Genomic DNA, 16,177 nt, shown 5'->3' with positions numbered 1-16,177 from the left:
ACAACAGAGGAAAGAGGGGGAGTGAAAGATTGGGAGAGAGAGAGCAGAGTCTGGACACAGTGACAGTGACAGTGCTGATAACTCACTTCCCAGGTTGCTCACACTAGTTCCGTCGGCGGCTACTTGTTTAAATGTTCCCGCCCCCACATTCCTTTCAGAGGCAGCACACGGCTGCACGGAGCATAGACGGGACACAGAAACAGAGGATAGGGAGGGAGGGGGCAGAGCCGATGCAGCCTCTTCCATCTCTGTGGAGGGGGGGGGGGAGTTGTACTCACTGGGCTATTAGAGTTTAACAGAGAGTGAGACACACAGCATTGTGACAATGGGTCAGTCCGCCTGAGCTCTCCCAGCGCTGTCAGCATGTCACACTGTTTCATACAGGGGAGGATGAGGTAGCCGCCTGACACCCCCCCTAGTTAGTACGCCACTGCTGCGCCCCCCTTCATGCAATAAATTGATCCGCCCAGGGCATCGGCCCCTTCCGCCCACCCCTTGTACCGGCCCTGTCTATACATATATGGTCTGTTGATGTGTTTTTGCTGCGTAAGTATGGCACTTATTGTTTCTCTGCTGGCATGTGTTGTAAATAAATGAATGCTAAAAGGATAAAAATGGATAGAGGGCTGAAACTTTCAGCAACCAATCAGTGAGCGTTAATACTGTTCAACCTCTAGCAACCAATGTGTGAGCAGTATTAATGTGCAGTAACCTCTAGTAACCGAATCAGTGAGCAGTAAAGATGTGCAGCAACCAATTAGTAAGCCTGCACCAGTTTTTGGGATGTTAGGATGGGGAACGAAAGAAAATGTTTGCCCTGGGTCCAATCAATAATAAAGATGGCCCTGGGTGCAGTGAAGGAACAACTTAGTATACTGTGCTGCTGACAAACAGCAGAAAGGAAAACCTGTACAGGAGAGGCATTTACTGGAACTGATCCCTTGTATGTCCTCCCATGCTGTATTCAATTTGTGAATGAACAGGAAGACTGCGCAGAGCTGTTCCTGTTCATTCATTCTGCGCAGCTGACACGGTCTTCAGTCTCCTTTCTTCTGTCTCAAAGGTGAGACACCAGGGGTTTGTTTGAACCCCTAATATTTCACCAAAGCCCCTCAACAGGGCTATTAGAAAAAAATGTAAAACAAATAAAAAAATAAAATTTCAAAAATAAAATAATAAAAAACAACTGACACTGTCCACCGCCCTACTGACTGACACCCTTCCCTACCCTACTGACATCGTCCACCACCCTACAGACACTGTTCACACACCATCCACACACCATCTACTGCTCTACTGACACTGTCCACTGCTCTACTGATGGACACTGTCCACTAATAAGGTAGGCTAAGTTTATATTATTAGAGTGACATTTTTTTGTTCCTATTATATTTTTCTAGGTTTTCCTTAGTATTTAGTTAGGCCTTGCTAGGTAATTCCTTTAAAAAAAAAAAAAAAGGGTGCCGCACCCCGGTGATCTTTGATCTCTTTCATGTTGTTCAGGTAGATCTCCACCTCTCAATGGTTGCCTATCCCTGCAGTTTCACTTTAAAAGGATGATACTTACAAATTAGATGCTTGGATTACACAAATTAAAGTAGTACTACACGGAAAGATTTTAAACAAGGGAATGCTGGGTAAAATATAAATGTATTTAAAAAAAACATAGTATTTATAGAACATAGGTATTTATGTTTTAACATAACTATTTATGTTTTAATAGTGCATTTCCTATCTAGGGTTGAACTAAGAGGTGTCATTTTTTTCCAGGAACCAAACACAGAAACAGTAAAGACAGTAGATGCTGTTTTACTGCAAAATATTTGCATTATTTTCTGTTTATTTTGTTTAGGCCAGTGACATGTACCTAGATTTTAATACATAATTGCAATTGTAAACAGAAAGGTTCAGTTAAGTATTCCTATAAAATATGTAATGTTGGCATAGCCTAACCTAAATATGTAAACAGTTGTAGCTAAGGACAGAAAAATGCCTTGAATGAATTTATAGTATTTCCTTTTTCAAAGCTTTTATTCAGATTTTTTTCAAATAAAGAATGTACAAATAATGAAATTCATTAAATACAGTATTTATTGGCGTATAACACGCACATTCATTTTAAGAGGGAAGTGTCAGGGAAAAAACTTTTAAATAAGGAACTTTGAAGCAAAATAAGGGTCAGTGTCCATCTCACCATTGCCATCAATGCAGCCTGATCAATGCCCATTTGCAGCCTCACAAGTGCCATCAATGCAGCCTCATCAGTCCCCATCAATGCAGCCTCACCATTGCCATCAAAGAAACAGCCTCACCATTGCCATCAATGCAGCAGCCTCACCATTGCCATCAATGCAGCAGCCTCACCATTGCCATCAATGCAGCAGCCTCACCATTGCCATCAGTGCAGCCTGATTGATGCCCATCTGCAGCCTAGAGGGGACAGGGAGGGGGGCGGGACAAGCGCCGACAGATTACATACAGTGAGAATCTCCTATCATAGACAGAACAGTGGTCCAATGGCGGCCCAGGAGACGGGACTTCCTATTACAGAGGCCGCCAAGTAAACAGGAGATTTTCACTGTATGTAATCCCTCCGAGGCAGCTAAAATGAAAGTATTGGCGTATAACACGCATACGCTATTTGCACCCGATTTTCATGGTGAAAAAGTGAGTGTTATACGCCAATAAATACAGTAGTACAGCAAGGGTACAATATCCAATTGTTTGTACAAATATATTATAAATACTGAAAAAAAAAAATTGGCAGTCAAATAAGTGTTTTCAAAGTTTGCAAGTAAAATAATGTACAAAAATGTACATGAAATCTAATAAGCTTTTTTAAACAAATGAGGATAAGTTTGTCATTTTAAGATTGTAGGTGAATTTTACATTTTTTTGTATTTTTACAACATTTTGTACAAACCCAATTCCAAAAAAGCTTGAATGCTATGTGAAATTGACATAAAAACCGAATGCAAATCTCACAAACCCATATTTTATTCAAAATAGAAAATAGATAAATATCAAATGTTTAACTTGAGAAAATTTACTATTTTAGGAAAAAAAAAGAAGGTCATTTTTAAATTGATGGCAACAGGTCTCAAAATAGCTGGTATATACATTATATATACAGTATCTCACAAAAGTGAGTACACCCCTCACATTTTTGCAAATTTTTTTGTATTTCTTTTCATGTGACAACATTGAGGAAATGACACTTTGCTACAATGTAAAGTAGTGAGTGTGCAGCTTGTATAACAGTGTACATTTGCTGTCCCTTCAAAATAACTCAGCACACAGCCATTAATGTATAAACCGCTGGCAACAAAAGTGAGTACACCCCTAAGTGAAGATGTCCAAATTGGGCCCAAAGTGTCAATATTTTGTGTGGCCACCATTATTTTCCAGCACTGCCTTAACCCTCTTGGGCATGGAGTTCACCAGAGCTTCACAGGTTGCCACTGGAGTCCTCTTCCACTCCTCCATGATGACATCACGGAGCTGATGGATGTTAGAGACCTTGCTCTCCTCCACCTTCCCCATGCCCCACAGATGCTCAATAGGGTTTAGGTCTGGAGACATGCTTGGCCAGTCCATCACCTTTACCCTCAGCTTCTTTAGCAAGGCAGTGGTCGTCTTGGAGGTGTGTTTGGGGTCGTTATCATGTTGGAATACTGCCCTGCGGCCCAGTCTCTGAAGGGAGGGGATCATGCTCTGCTCCAGTATGTCACAGTACATGTTGGCATTCATGGTTCACTCAATGAACTGTAGCTCCCCAGTGTCGGCAGCACTCATGCAGCCCCAGACCATGACACTCCCACCACCATGCTTGACTGAAGGCAAGACACTCGTCTTTATACTCCTCACCTTCTCACATACACTTGGCACCATCTGAACCAAATATATTTCTCTTGGTCTCATCAGACCACAGGACCTGGTTCCAGTAATCCATGTCCTTAGTCTGATTGTCTTCAGCAAACTGTTTGCGGGCTTTCTTGTGCATCATCTTTAGAAGAGGCTTCCTTCTGGGACAACAGCCATGCAGACCAATTTCATGCATTGTGCGGCGTATGGTCTGAGCACTGACAGGCTGACCCCCCACCCCTTCAACCTCTGCAGAAATGCTGGCAGCACTCATACGTCTATTTCCCAAAGACAACCTCTGGATATGACGCTGAGCATGTGCACTCAACTTCTTTGGTCGACCATGGCGAGGCCTGTTCTGAGTGGAACCTGTCCTGTTAAACTGCTGTATGGTCTTGGCCACCATGCTGTAGCTCAGTTTCAGGGTCTTGGCAATCTTCTTATAGCCTAGGCCATCTTTATGTAGAGCAACAATTCTTTTTTTCAGATCCTCAGAGAGTTCTTTGTCATGAGGGGCCACATTGAACTTCCAGTGACCAGTATGCGAGAGTGAGAGCGATAACACCAAATTTAACACACCTGCTCCCCATTCACACCTGAGACCTTGTAACACTAACGAGTCACAAGACACCGGGGAGAGAAAACAGATAATTGGGTCCAATTTGGACATTTTCACTTAGGGGTGTACTCACTTTTGTTGCCAGCGGTTTAGACATTAATGGATGTGTGTTGAGTTATTTGGAAGGGACAGCAAATTTACACTGTTATACAAGCTGTACACTCACTACTTTACATTGTAGCAAAGTATAATTTCTTCAGTGTTGTCACATGAAAAGATAGAATAAAATATTAACAAAAATGTGAGGGGTGTACTCGCTTTTGTGAGATACTGTATATAGATATAGATATATCTATATCTATATCTATATACATATACATGGTATTTATATTTACACCGTGATAAACATGGCCCTGTCCCAAATTTCTTTGGAATGGGGGTTTGCACTTGCAAGCTTTTTGTTGCCCTTTTTTGGTGATGTGTTGCTGCCATTTTTTAATTTACCTTATTTTTTTCTTAAATTAGTACATTTTCTAAGTTAAATAATGTGATATGTTTTATATTTTTTATTGTGAATAAAATACGGATTTATGAGATTTGCAAATCATTGCATTTTGTTTTATGTCGATTTTTACACAGCGTCCCAACTTTTTTGAAATTGGGGGTGTACGATGTACACATAATTATTATTATGTGATCTTTAATAAAATTTTGCAGGTCGTTTTTACAGCTGTTTCACTTTCAATGTATGGATAGTCCTTACCTGGGCCACTGGGTTTTCCTGATGTGATACGACCCAACCGAAATACAACGGCCCGTTCATATTCTTTAATTATCTATAAAAATCACAACCAAAAATGTGACTCTCTGTACACATTGAATGTTCCATTACTATTATGTAAAAACTAAACTATATCTTACCTTAACACAGAACCAGATGGAAAGTGGGAAGGTAATGACCACAAACACAGCAGATATGATGAGCAGAAACCAGCCACAAACACCGATCCCACCTTTTATGGCATCTGGAGGACAAAAGGTACCACTGATTAAGGACCATTTACACTGTTTATAGACCTCAACGAATAAACAATGACAGACTATCCAGGGCCGAAGTCATAAAAGCATGCTGATTCCTTCTCTAGCTAAGTCATTCTTAGAGGTCACTAATCACTACTAGATGGTGGCTTCAGCTTTCTTTCTCTTTAAACAAGTCATCAGAGACAAATCTATATAAAATTATAGTAAAAAAAATACACTTTTCCAGCCCGTGGAGAGGTAATTATCATTTTACAGTTAAAGGGAATTGTTCAGGACATACCGTATATATGGGAGCAACCAATTCTGAAGGTGCACTCCAAGGCTTTTTCTTTTTGCATTACCTATTGAGTCACTGACTTGAATCAAGCATTATTTGAGTTCGCGCTTTAGGCTAGGTTCACATTTGTGCATTGCAGGAATGCGTGCAAAATTGTATCTGTTCCCGCAATGCACAATGCATCCCTTTTGCAGGTGTGCGGCATTGTTAGTAGCACGGCAGCTCAGTTTGCTAACCTGCATGTGATGTGCCAAGATGCATGGAAACCAAGTACTATTTCTAAAAAGGATCGTGCACTTCTTTTGTGTGATTTTCATGCATAAGGCAGCCCATTCATTTCTAAACAAGGCACACAGAAACGAGCAAAAATGTGCACACGCCGTCACACATGCTTGTGAATGGAGCCTTGCTGATTGCATGCTTTTTACAGGTCAGTGACTTACTAGGTAATGAAGAAAGCATTAGGATGATGGCCCCAAGGCATGCTATTTAGAACCAAGTCAGCAACGGCAATTCACATTTTCTTGCCCATTAACTGATAAGTTTGTAATAATCTTTACAAGAGTGATGAGCAAATCAGTTTACTATTAAAAACACCACTAGATGGCAGTACATGATAGCAATAAATAGTATACGAGACAGCATAAGGAGAGGTATACTGTGTGCGTATATCTATCTATATATATATATATATATATATATATATATATATATATATATATATACACACATTCCAAATATATTTCCAGAAATGGTACCTAACAAAGGAAGTATACTAGTTTCTTAGTAGGTCACCTGTATAACAGTGGGGATTCTTGAAGCATAACCCCCTAAAAAGTAAGATCCCCATTAGACCCTGTCTGGAGTTTAGAAGTCACTGTTCACTGAGAAAACTTGGTTTTCTTTAACAGCAAAACACTTCTTCCTGGCAAACCCAGGGGAAACTCTGGCCTGCCTTTACACATTGTGGCCATTCCTATAAAGCTCTCAGAGGATAGCCTATTTACTAAAAAGTGGTTCTAAATATTTTTTGCCTAAAATAAAAAACATGTTATACTTACCTACTTTGTATTGCACTGAGTGTGCCCCCATAGCAAGCTGTGTGCTATGGGGGCACACATGAGGGCACGCTCCTGAGCTGGGTTGTCTGCTTCCATAGACATGCACAGTGCGGCTTGGTCCTGTATATATGATTTGATCAACAGCAGCAGGAGCCAATGGCTCCCCCTGCTGCCTCTATGTCCTGTGAGAGCATTGAGAGAAGTGCCAATGTAGATGGGACAGAGCTGGATATAGTGAGGACTCAGGTACTACATACAGCTACTGGGACATTTTTTTACCTTAATGCAGGGAATGTATTGGGGTAAAAAATGTTGTGCTGACTTTAGAACCACTTTAAAGTGAGATTAAAGTGTTACTAAACCCAGGACCCTGAATTCTGACCACTACCCCAGGTTTCCTTTTTCAGGATGGCTCTTTTCTCTTGCAGTGTCCTATGGAGCCATCCTTGCATGTATGGACTAGAGTTGTGTCTCCTTACACTGTGTGCATCAATAGAAACACACAACTCCATAGTCCTGGATGATAAGGCACTCTCCTGCTCCTCTTCCCTACTCTAAGCTAACAAACTGGCTGGAGCCTGCACTATCCACTGTTCTCTCTTTCCTGTGAAGACCAGACGTTCAGGAAAGAAGCAATGAGAGAGAGCAGAAGCCAGCAGCATTGAAATTTGTTAGCTGCAAGTGCTGGGGTAAGACTTTTACCAAATAGTTTATTGGAGAATGTTTATTTTACTGGGCTCAATGTATTAAGCTGCAAAAATGCTGAGGGTTTAAAGTGGTTCTGAAGGCAGAAGGCTTTTTACCTTAATGCATTCTATGCATTAAGGTAAAAACCTTCTGTGTGCACCGCCCTACCTTATACTTACCTGAGCAGCATCTCGATCAAGTGATGTGCATGAGAGCAGTGGCTCTCCCCGGCCTCTCTCTCCTCATTGATCACAGAGCAGCCAAAGCCATTGGCTCCTGCTGATGTCAATCACAGCCAGTGAGCCAATGAGGAGAGAGTGGGGGCGGGGCCAAGAAACGCTCTGTGTGTGAATGGATAATGTCTATTCACAGGAGCGCAGCTTGGGAGTGAGTCTGCTTGAGTGCCCCCATAGCAAGAGGTTTGCTATTGGGGGCACTTGGCAGGGGAGAGGAGCCAGGACCACCAGTGGGGGACCCAAAAATAAGAGGAGGATTGGGACTGCTTTGTACAAAACCATTGCACAGAGTAGCAGCTAAGAATTACATGTTTCAGGTTTTTTGTTTTTTTTTTTTCGTTTTTTTAATTAAAACCTTTAGAATCACTTTAATTGTTTAACATTTGTACTTTTCTTCCCTGATTGAGAAGGGAAGTGAATCGAATATGCAGTGAATAGCTGCATTGTGTTCTACAAGTTTATAGAGGTGAGATTTGTGCCCATGATCTTGCAAGATCACAGGCAGAAAACACATCAATGAAAATTAAACTATAACAATGGGAATCATAACAGTTACAAAATAAAATGAAAGCTAATAAAACACCTATTGGAGAGGGACCACACATAAATAATTGTGTTCTTATTTCTCTCAAAGACGTTCCTGTGACACTTGTACCCGAGTGCATTTATGGCTGTACAAATATACTTTGATACAAGTGACTATTTCAATCTTACTGCCTTCAGCTCTTTTTTTAGGGGTAACTTGATAAATCACAGTGGACCAACACCAGCAGATGACACGGCTCCCCAAATCATCACTGACTGTGGAAACTTCACACTGGACCCCATGCAACTTGGCACAGCCTCTCCACTCTTCCTCCAGACTCTGGGACCTCAATTTCCAAATGAAATGCAACATTTTCCACAGTCAGTGATGATTTTGTGAGACATGTCATCTGCTGGTGTTTATCAAGTCCAGAGTCAGCTCACCCCTATACCAGGAATTTCTAGAGCACTTCATGCTCCTCTCTGCTGACCAGCTTTATGGAGATACTGATTTTATTTTCCAGCAGGACTTGCCCACACTGCCAAACGTACCAATACCTGGTTTAATGATCATGGTATCACTGTGCTTAATTTGCCAGCCAACTTGTCTGACCTAAACCCCATAGAGAATCTGTGGGGTATTGTCAAGAGGCACTAGCCCCAACAATGCAGATGAGCTGAAGGCCACTATCAAAGCAACCTGGGCTTCCATAACACCTCAGCAGTGCCACAGACTGATCCCCTCCATGCCACGCCGCATTGATGCAGTAATTTGTACAAAAGGAGCCCCAACCAGTTATTTAGTGCATACTATACTGAACATGGACGTATTTTTCAGTAAGCCAACATTTCTGTATTAAAAATCCTTTTTTTAATTGGTCTTATGTAATGTTCAAATTTTCTGAGATACTGAATTTTGGGTTTTCACTAACTGTAAGCCATAATCATCAATATTTTTTCTTTAATGCTTAAAATAGATCAGTGTGTGTGTGATGCATCTATATAAAATATATGAGTTTCACTTTTTGAATTGAATTATTATTATTGAACACATATACAGTATATATATATATATATATATATATATATATATATATATATATATATATATATACCGTATTTATCGGCGTATAACACGCACTTTTTTCCCCTTAAAATCAGGGGGAAATCGTGGGTGCGTGTTATATGCCGATCCCCACTATTTTTGTGATCTATCGGAGCGATCGCCGCCGACATTCACATAGCGGGTATTTTTAAATATGGCGCCGCGGAGTTCGGAGGGACTCAGTGACTGGGCGGAGCCGAGATACACATAGCCGAGGGTTCTCGGCTCTTCTCGGCGCCGTTCACAGTCCCGCCCAGTCCCGCCATTGGACCTCTGTTATGTCCATCATAGGGACTGGGCGTGACTGTGAACGGCGCAGAGAAGAGCCGAGAACCCTCGGCTATGTGTATCTCGGCTCCGCCCAGTCACTGTGTTCTCGGCGGTGCTCGTTCACTGAACGAGCGCCGCCGAGTCCCTCCGAACTCCGCGGCGCCATATTTAAAAATACACACTAAACTTGTGTATGTCGGCGGCACTGGGGACAAGGCTGCACTGACCACTGGGGACAAGGCTGCACTGGGGCAAGGCTGCACTGGGGCAAAGCTGCACTGGGGCAAGGCTGCACTGGGGCAAGGCTGCACTGACAATTCTGCACTGGGGCAAAGCTGCACTGACAAGGCTGCACTGGGGCAAGGCTGCACTGACAATTCTGCACTGGGGCAAAGCTGCACTGACAAGGCTGCACTGGGGCAAAGCTGCACTGACAAGGCTGCACTGGGGCAAAGCTGCACTGACAAGGCTGCACTGGACACTGGGGCAAGGCTGCACTAACAAGGCTGCAGATGAACACTGATGAGGCTGCATTGATGGGCATTTAAATGTAAGTTTTTTTTCCTTAAACTTCCCTCCTAAAAGTTTTTTTCCTTAAAATTCCCTCCTAAACTTGGGGTGCGTGTTATACGCCGGCGCGTGTTATACGCCGGCGCGTGTTATACGCCGATAAATACGGTATATATATGTATTATGGAAAATTGTTATCTTACTTTTTGTAATTCTTCTTTCCTGGATCCTCTTCATCTCAGCTCCGTTCCCTCTGACTCCTCTAGGACAACCTCTAACTAGCTTATAAAGTGCAGCTGTCCACTCCTAGGAAGTGTTCTAATGCTAAACATCATGACAGAGCGCGCAAGTGGCAATCCTAGGCTGACATGTGGAGGATCCAGGAAAGGAAAAATATAGTAAGTATGATTCCAATAATCCCTATTCCTGGACCTCCTCATGTCAGCTTACTATGGGACATACCAAGAAATGCCCCTAAGAAAAGGAGGGAAAAATATTCAAACAACCACTTGCTGCATAACTAATTTAATGATTTACAGCCACAGAACTAACAGAAGAACCAAGTGCCTCCGGAAGATGGTAAGGCCACATTTACTCTGTAGCAGTGAATGAAAATGATAGCTGCACTCCAGCTTGATGCTCTGCACACCACTGCTGCTAAAACCTTGGCATATACTGCCCACAATGCCGACATACCATTCATACAATATGTTCTCACCTCCGGTGGTGGAGGAAGGCCCAGTGACCTCTAGGCAATTAGAATCGTCTTGGCAATCCAGGAAGACGTGACTTTTGATGATACAATTAAGGCTTCTTTCGAATCAACTGAAAGCACAAAAAGGTTATCTTGCCTCCAAAATTCCTTAATCCGATCCAGGTAGGTTGAGAGGAAACAAATTAGATCCAAATGTCTCCTTTCCACTTCTGTCTTCCGGGAAGTCTGGAAGGACAGACTTCCCAATTCATATTGAATGTAGTTGGGATCTAGGGATGAAAAGCAGGAAATTGCTAGAAGAACCTGACAGAATGGTTCTTTAGGAGAAAAGGCACATAACTCAGTTACCTTCTTCGTGGAAGCAAATGCAGTAAGGAATATTGTCCTTAAAAGAGAAGTAAAGGGTTTTTTTTTAGGAATCATACTTACCTCGGTGGATGCTGCATCTGTCCCCCGGCGCCTCTAACACTTAGAACCGAGTGATCGAACACCACCGATCACTCAGTTTTCAGAGCTCCCTGAGCAGAGAGCTGTAGACTGTCAGTCACAGCTCTCTGCTCTGCTCCCTCCTAGCTCATTGGAGCACTGGGCTGTGGAGGGGGCGGGGACGACCGGCTCAGCCTCTCAGCGGCTCGCTGGCGGATCCAGACTTAATTGTCGCGATGACGTGGTGCCTGGACTGACTTCTGTGACATCAGCAGAGAGCAGACTTCAGCCCGCTCTCTGCTCAAAAAGGGTCACAGGAGTGCAAAACTAATTGCACTCCTGTGATCCATAGGAGAAGTACGGCCAAACAAGCTTTGCCTGGACCTCTTCTTTAAGGTTAAATTAAATAAAGGGCAAGGGGAGACTTGACCAAATGGAAGAAAATTGTCTTCAGGACAAAAGCAAAATACCATTTGGGGACGAAAGGCCTCACTGGTGGTTTACCCTTCATTCATAGTAGGTAAGGCTGAATAAAGACAATAGTCCATCTAGTTCAACCTGTATAGGTGTACGTGTGTCAGTGTCGATAATCATTTCCCATATCCCTGTATGTTGTGTTCACTAAGATGTACATCCGAGAGTCTTTTAAAAATGATAATACTCCCTGCTGACACCACCAATTGTGGAAGAAAGTTCCACATTCTTATCGCCCTGACAGTGAAAAACCCCTACGCAGCTTAAGGTTAAACCGCTTCTCCTCCAATCTCATTATTTGGCCCTGTTTCCTCTTACACTCCCTGAGACTGAAAAGTTTTCTTCCTATGCTGGGATCACCATTGAGGTCTTTGTATACCACTATTATATCTCCTCTCAAGCGTCTCTTCTCCAGGGAGAATAAGTTCAGTGCATGTAGTCTTTCCTAGTATTTGAGGTCCTTCAGTCCACTTATTAATTTAGTTGCCCTTCTCTGGACTCTCTCTAGCTCCAGCACATCCTTCCTGAGAACTGGTGACTAGCACTGGACAGAATACTTTAGATGTGGCCGAACCAGAGTATTAAAAAGTGGCAGCCTTCATTATAAACCTTCATTGCAGCTTTCAAAAATCAAATTATTAATAGGATTAAAGGCCCACTTCTTATTCTTCTCCCAGGATTCAGATAAAAAAATTGTTTCTGGACTAAGATTTTGGTAAGAAGATAGCGGAATCAGGTCCTCCAGCTTTATTCTCCATACCAGGAAAAACCAAGCCCTCCTTGGATAAAAAGAGGATTAAAATTTCCCCTGTTGGATCTTTAGGAGCACACTGAGAATCTGCAGGATTGGAAGAAAGACATACACTAGACGGAATTTCCACTGCTTGGATAGGGGGTCCTGGCTTGCCACTTGTTAGTCCCAGAATCGGGAGATGTTATGGAGAAAACTGGGAATGCACAGCTGATGCCATCAGATCTATGGCTTGCACAACCTATAGATTGAAGATCTTCCACAGGTACTTTGGACTGAGAACCCATGCCTTGTGAAATATGAACTTCCTGCTCATTTGATCTGCTAGTATGTTCTCCATTCTTGGAAGGTACAAAGCCGTCAATAAACAAACGTTTTTCTCTGTTCAAAGTAAAATTTTAAACACTATGTTCAAGAGTGGTAGATTTCTGGTATCTCCTTGGTGGGTTAAGTAAGCTACCGTGGACTGGTTGCCTAAAAGGACATTTATCGTCTGACCTTGTAACAGAGACTGAAATGGTACCAGAGCATGTCAGACCACCTTAACTCTAACAGATTGGAGCTTGCAGCCAAAACCTTCCTCCACTGACCCTGGACCTGGTTAACCAAACAAAGGGCTCCCCAGCCCAAAAGACAGGAATCTGATGTTGCAACTACTGAATCCAGAGATTGAAGTGGAATGCCGGAGATCCAGAGATTGCAAGAGATTATCCACCAACTCAACAATTGGGCTGTAGGAATTGGAATGAAAATCTGAGTTAACGGATAGCGATCCCTCGATTCTTGACGTAGCCAGCTGCAGGATGTCATCAAGATAATGAAAGATTTGAAGATCCCTTGAGAAGGTTATGGATGCAATGCAAAGACCGAAAAGTAGACATCTAAAATTGGAAGTGATCCCCATCTACCGCAAGTTTTACAAAGCAGCAGTGTGCCGGGTCTATAGCGACATGAAGATATGCTTGCATCAAATTCACCAAAGCCATACAGTTTCTTTCTTTCATTACTAAAATGATGGTTTCCAATTATTCCATCTTGAATGGAGGAACCTTCATAAAGGAGTTTACATATTTCAGATCAAGGACTGGTCTGAAGCCCCCGAAGATTTGGTGACAAGAAACAAAAGGGAGTATACACCTTCACCCCAAGGAGTTTACATATTTCAGATCAAGGACTGGTCTGAAACCAGCGAAGATTTGGTGACAAGAAACAAATGGGAGTATACACCTTCACCCCATTCCTGCCTTGACACTAGAGGAAAAGTGTGAGCTGTCAACAATTCCCTTCTATATGCTCGCAAACACATCAATATCTCTGGAGATGCAGGCATACGAGTTGCGAATACGAATTTCTTTTGAGGAGATTTTCTTGCAAACGATAGCCTCTTTGGATAATGTCCAGAATCCAGGCATCCTCCATCTCCTCCACCCAAGCCAATCTGAAAAGAGCCAACTGTGCTCCTACTGTAGGGGCCTGGACGGGCATACCTATACAAGACCTTGTCGGTCAACTTCACCCCCTGGTTGGACTTGGACTCAGCTCTTTTTGAGAAATGATGAGTTGACGTTCTTCTATTGCCTGGATTACCTGGTCTGTATGAACTAGCCTCATTGAAGTTACCTTTGGATTTTCTGCATTGATGAATAAGCTGATGTTGCCACCTTCTCTCTAGTGGGATCAGGTCAAATTTACCACCAGAAATATGCTAAATGCCAAGCTCCAAAGTCTTGGTAAATTAAAACTTTCCATCAAACAGAATAATACTGTGTAAAGAGGCGTTGTCTGCAGACCCATGCTTTAACCACAAAGCTCTTCATGCTGTAAGCCATCACCCATGCTGTAATCCTGACTACAGCGATTAAATCTTCCGCCGTTATGAGGTATTGGATGGGTAAAGCTTAAAAATAAAGCAAAACATTTGAGGTGTCTGGAGCAAGGGCAAAAAATGAACACTCGCTAGGGGTGTACAGCCACACTTTATAGTCTAATTAGAAGTTGTCCTGGAGGGGTCAGAGGGGGTGGAGCTGAATTATGGTAGGCTGACATGCGAAGGCCAGGAAGTATACTATATATATATATATATATATATATATATATATATATATATATATTATATACACACACGCATATGTATGTATAACTTTCTCTAACCTCTACTGGGTCTGCCAAGCAGTGACAGGAGACACAGAGAACATAATTCTTGTATTTCCTCCTGACATTGTGGACATTTCCCTCCCCTTTCCCTGCTATAAATTATGGAGATACAGAACGGTTTGGTTTACAGCCACTGGCTGCTTCTCACCGAGCTATGATAAGAAGTAGAAAACAGCATCTATAATCCTCATCAAAGCTACATAAACTACTGCACAGTGCAGAAAAGTCATGATAGTCACTAATGCGATTTAACTCAGTTTTCTAAATGGACACCCTTATGTGAGTTTTGATTTGCGCAAATGGGCTTTTCCATCTCTAATATGGACAGTGTGCTTGTGGTTTGGGAGACAAAAATACAATGTTTTCTTTTTTTACCACTAACACACTTCTTGTCTTAGGGTGGCTCCACTATCTATGGAGGGAGATTGGATCACTCTTATGCCCTGTACACACGATAGGATTTTCCGACAACAAAATCCATGTTTTTTTTCCGACGGATGTTGGCTCAAACTTGTCTTGCATACACACGGTCACACACATCTTGATGGAAATTCTGAACGTCAAGAACACGGTGACGTACAACACGTACGACGAGCCGAGAAAAATGAAGTTCAATAGCCAGTGCGGCTCCTCTGATTGTTTCCGAGCATTTGTGGAATTTTGTGCGTTGGAATTGTGTACACACAATCAGAATTTATGACAACGGATTTTGTTGCCAGAAAATTTGGGAGCCAGATCTCAAATTTTGTGTGTTGGAAATTCCAATGGAAAATGTCCGATGGAGCCTACACAAGGTTGGAATTTCCAACAACAAGCTCCCATCGAACATTTTCCATCGAAAAATCCTATCGTGTGTACGGGGCATTAGACAGCAGTATCATTTGGGGACTCACAGACGTTATGTCATCCAGCGCTGTCCTATCAGGCTGGTCGAAGACAGGCACCCTGAAGAAGTTTGTGGGAAGTTGACAGCACTGGCAAGGGACTTTGCGGGCTTCAGACTGTTGGAGCTATAGTAAACATTGCGGACGTTAGCTCCGCTTTAAAGTAGAAATAAAGATTCAAATACTCATCTATGCTCAAATGGTCTGACGCCCGTGAGGTCTCCTACCGGGATCTTTTCCCCAGCTTTTTCTGGGTGCAGGTTTTCGGCATCTTGATTGGCAGAAGTGCCGGAACCATAAATGAAGCTATGCATGAGCAGCTCCGTGCACATTCTGCAGAGGATTGCCAACAGGCAGGTAGGTTTATTTTATTACAGAAGAGAAATTGCATGCCTCGTCTTTGATAATTGGTCTCCCTGTTTGCAATTTATTTCATTTTTTGTGTTCATTGCCATTTTAAATGGTTTCTCTAACTTCTTTAACTGCTACTTTTGCTGGATAGTTCAGTTTGTTGAAGTAAGTTGAAAAATAACAGCAAGAACAACATGTAAAAAACTTTACAGTTATAGAGGGGAATCAGAAAAACAAAGACTGCTTCATAAATGCTAATGACAGACTGTATCATGTATAACATTTTT

At 42.3% G+C, this 16,177-nt stretch overlaps 1 protein-coding gene across 3 annotated transcripts in view; it reads right to left on the bottom strand.

Moving 5' to 3' along the window:
- Nucleotides 1–16,177, bottom strand: part of STOML3 (stomatin like 3) — a 73,127-nt gene that overhangs the window by 16,925 nt on the left and 40,025 nt on the right. For all 3 annotated transcript variants that reach the window (XM_073613281.1, XM_073613280.1, XM_073613279.1), the window contains exons 3-4: nucleotides 5,345–5,448; nucleotides 5,187–5,259 (exon numbers count right to left, since the gene is read on the bottom strand). In XM_073613281.1, the coding sequence (XP_073469382.1) occupies nucleotides 5,187–5,259; nucleotides 5,345–5,448 (177 nt within the window). The remainder of the gene's footprint in view (nucleotides 1–5,186; nucleotides 5,260–5,344; nucleotides 5,449–16,177) is intronic.

Source organism: Aquarana catesbeiana, linkage group LG02 (assembly GCF_042186555.1).
Source record: "Aquarana catesbeiana isolate 2022-GZ linkage group LG02, ASM4218655v1, whole genome shotgun sequence".
Taxonomy (NCBI): Eukaryota; Metazoa; Chordata; class Amphibia; order Anura; family Ranidae; genus Aquarana; species Aquarana catesbeiana.
The sequence above is the reverse complement of the archived record's forward strand: the minus strand, read 5'-3'. Positions and strand labels throughout refer to the sequence as shown.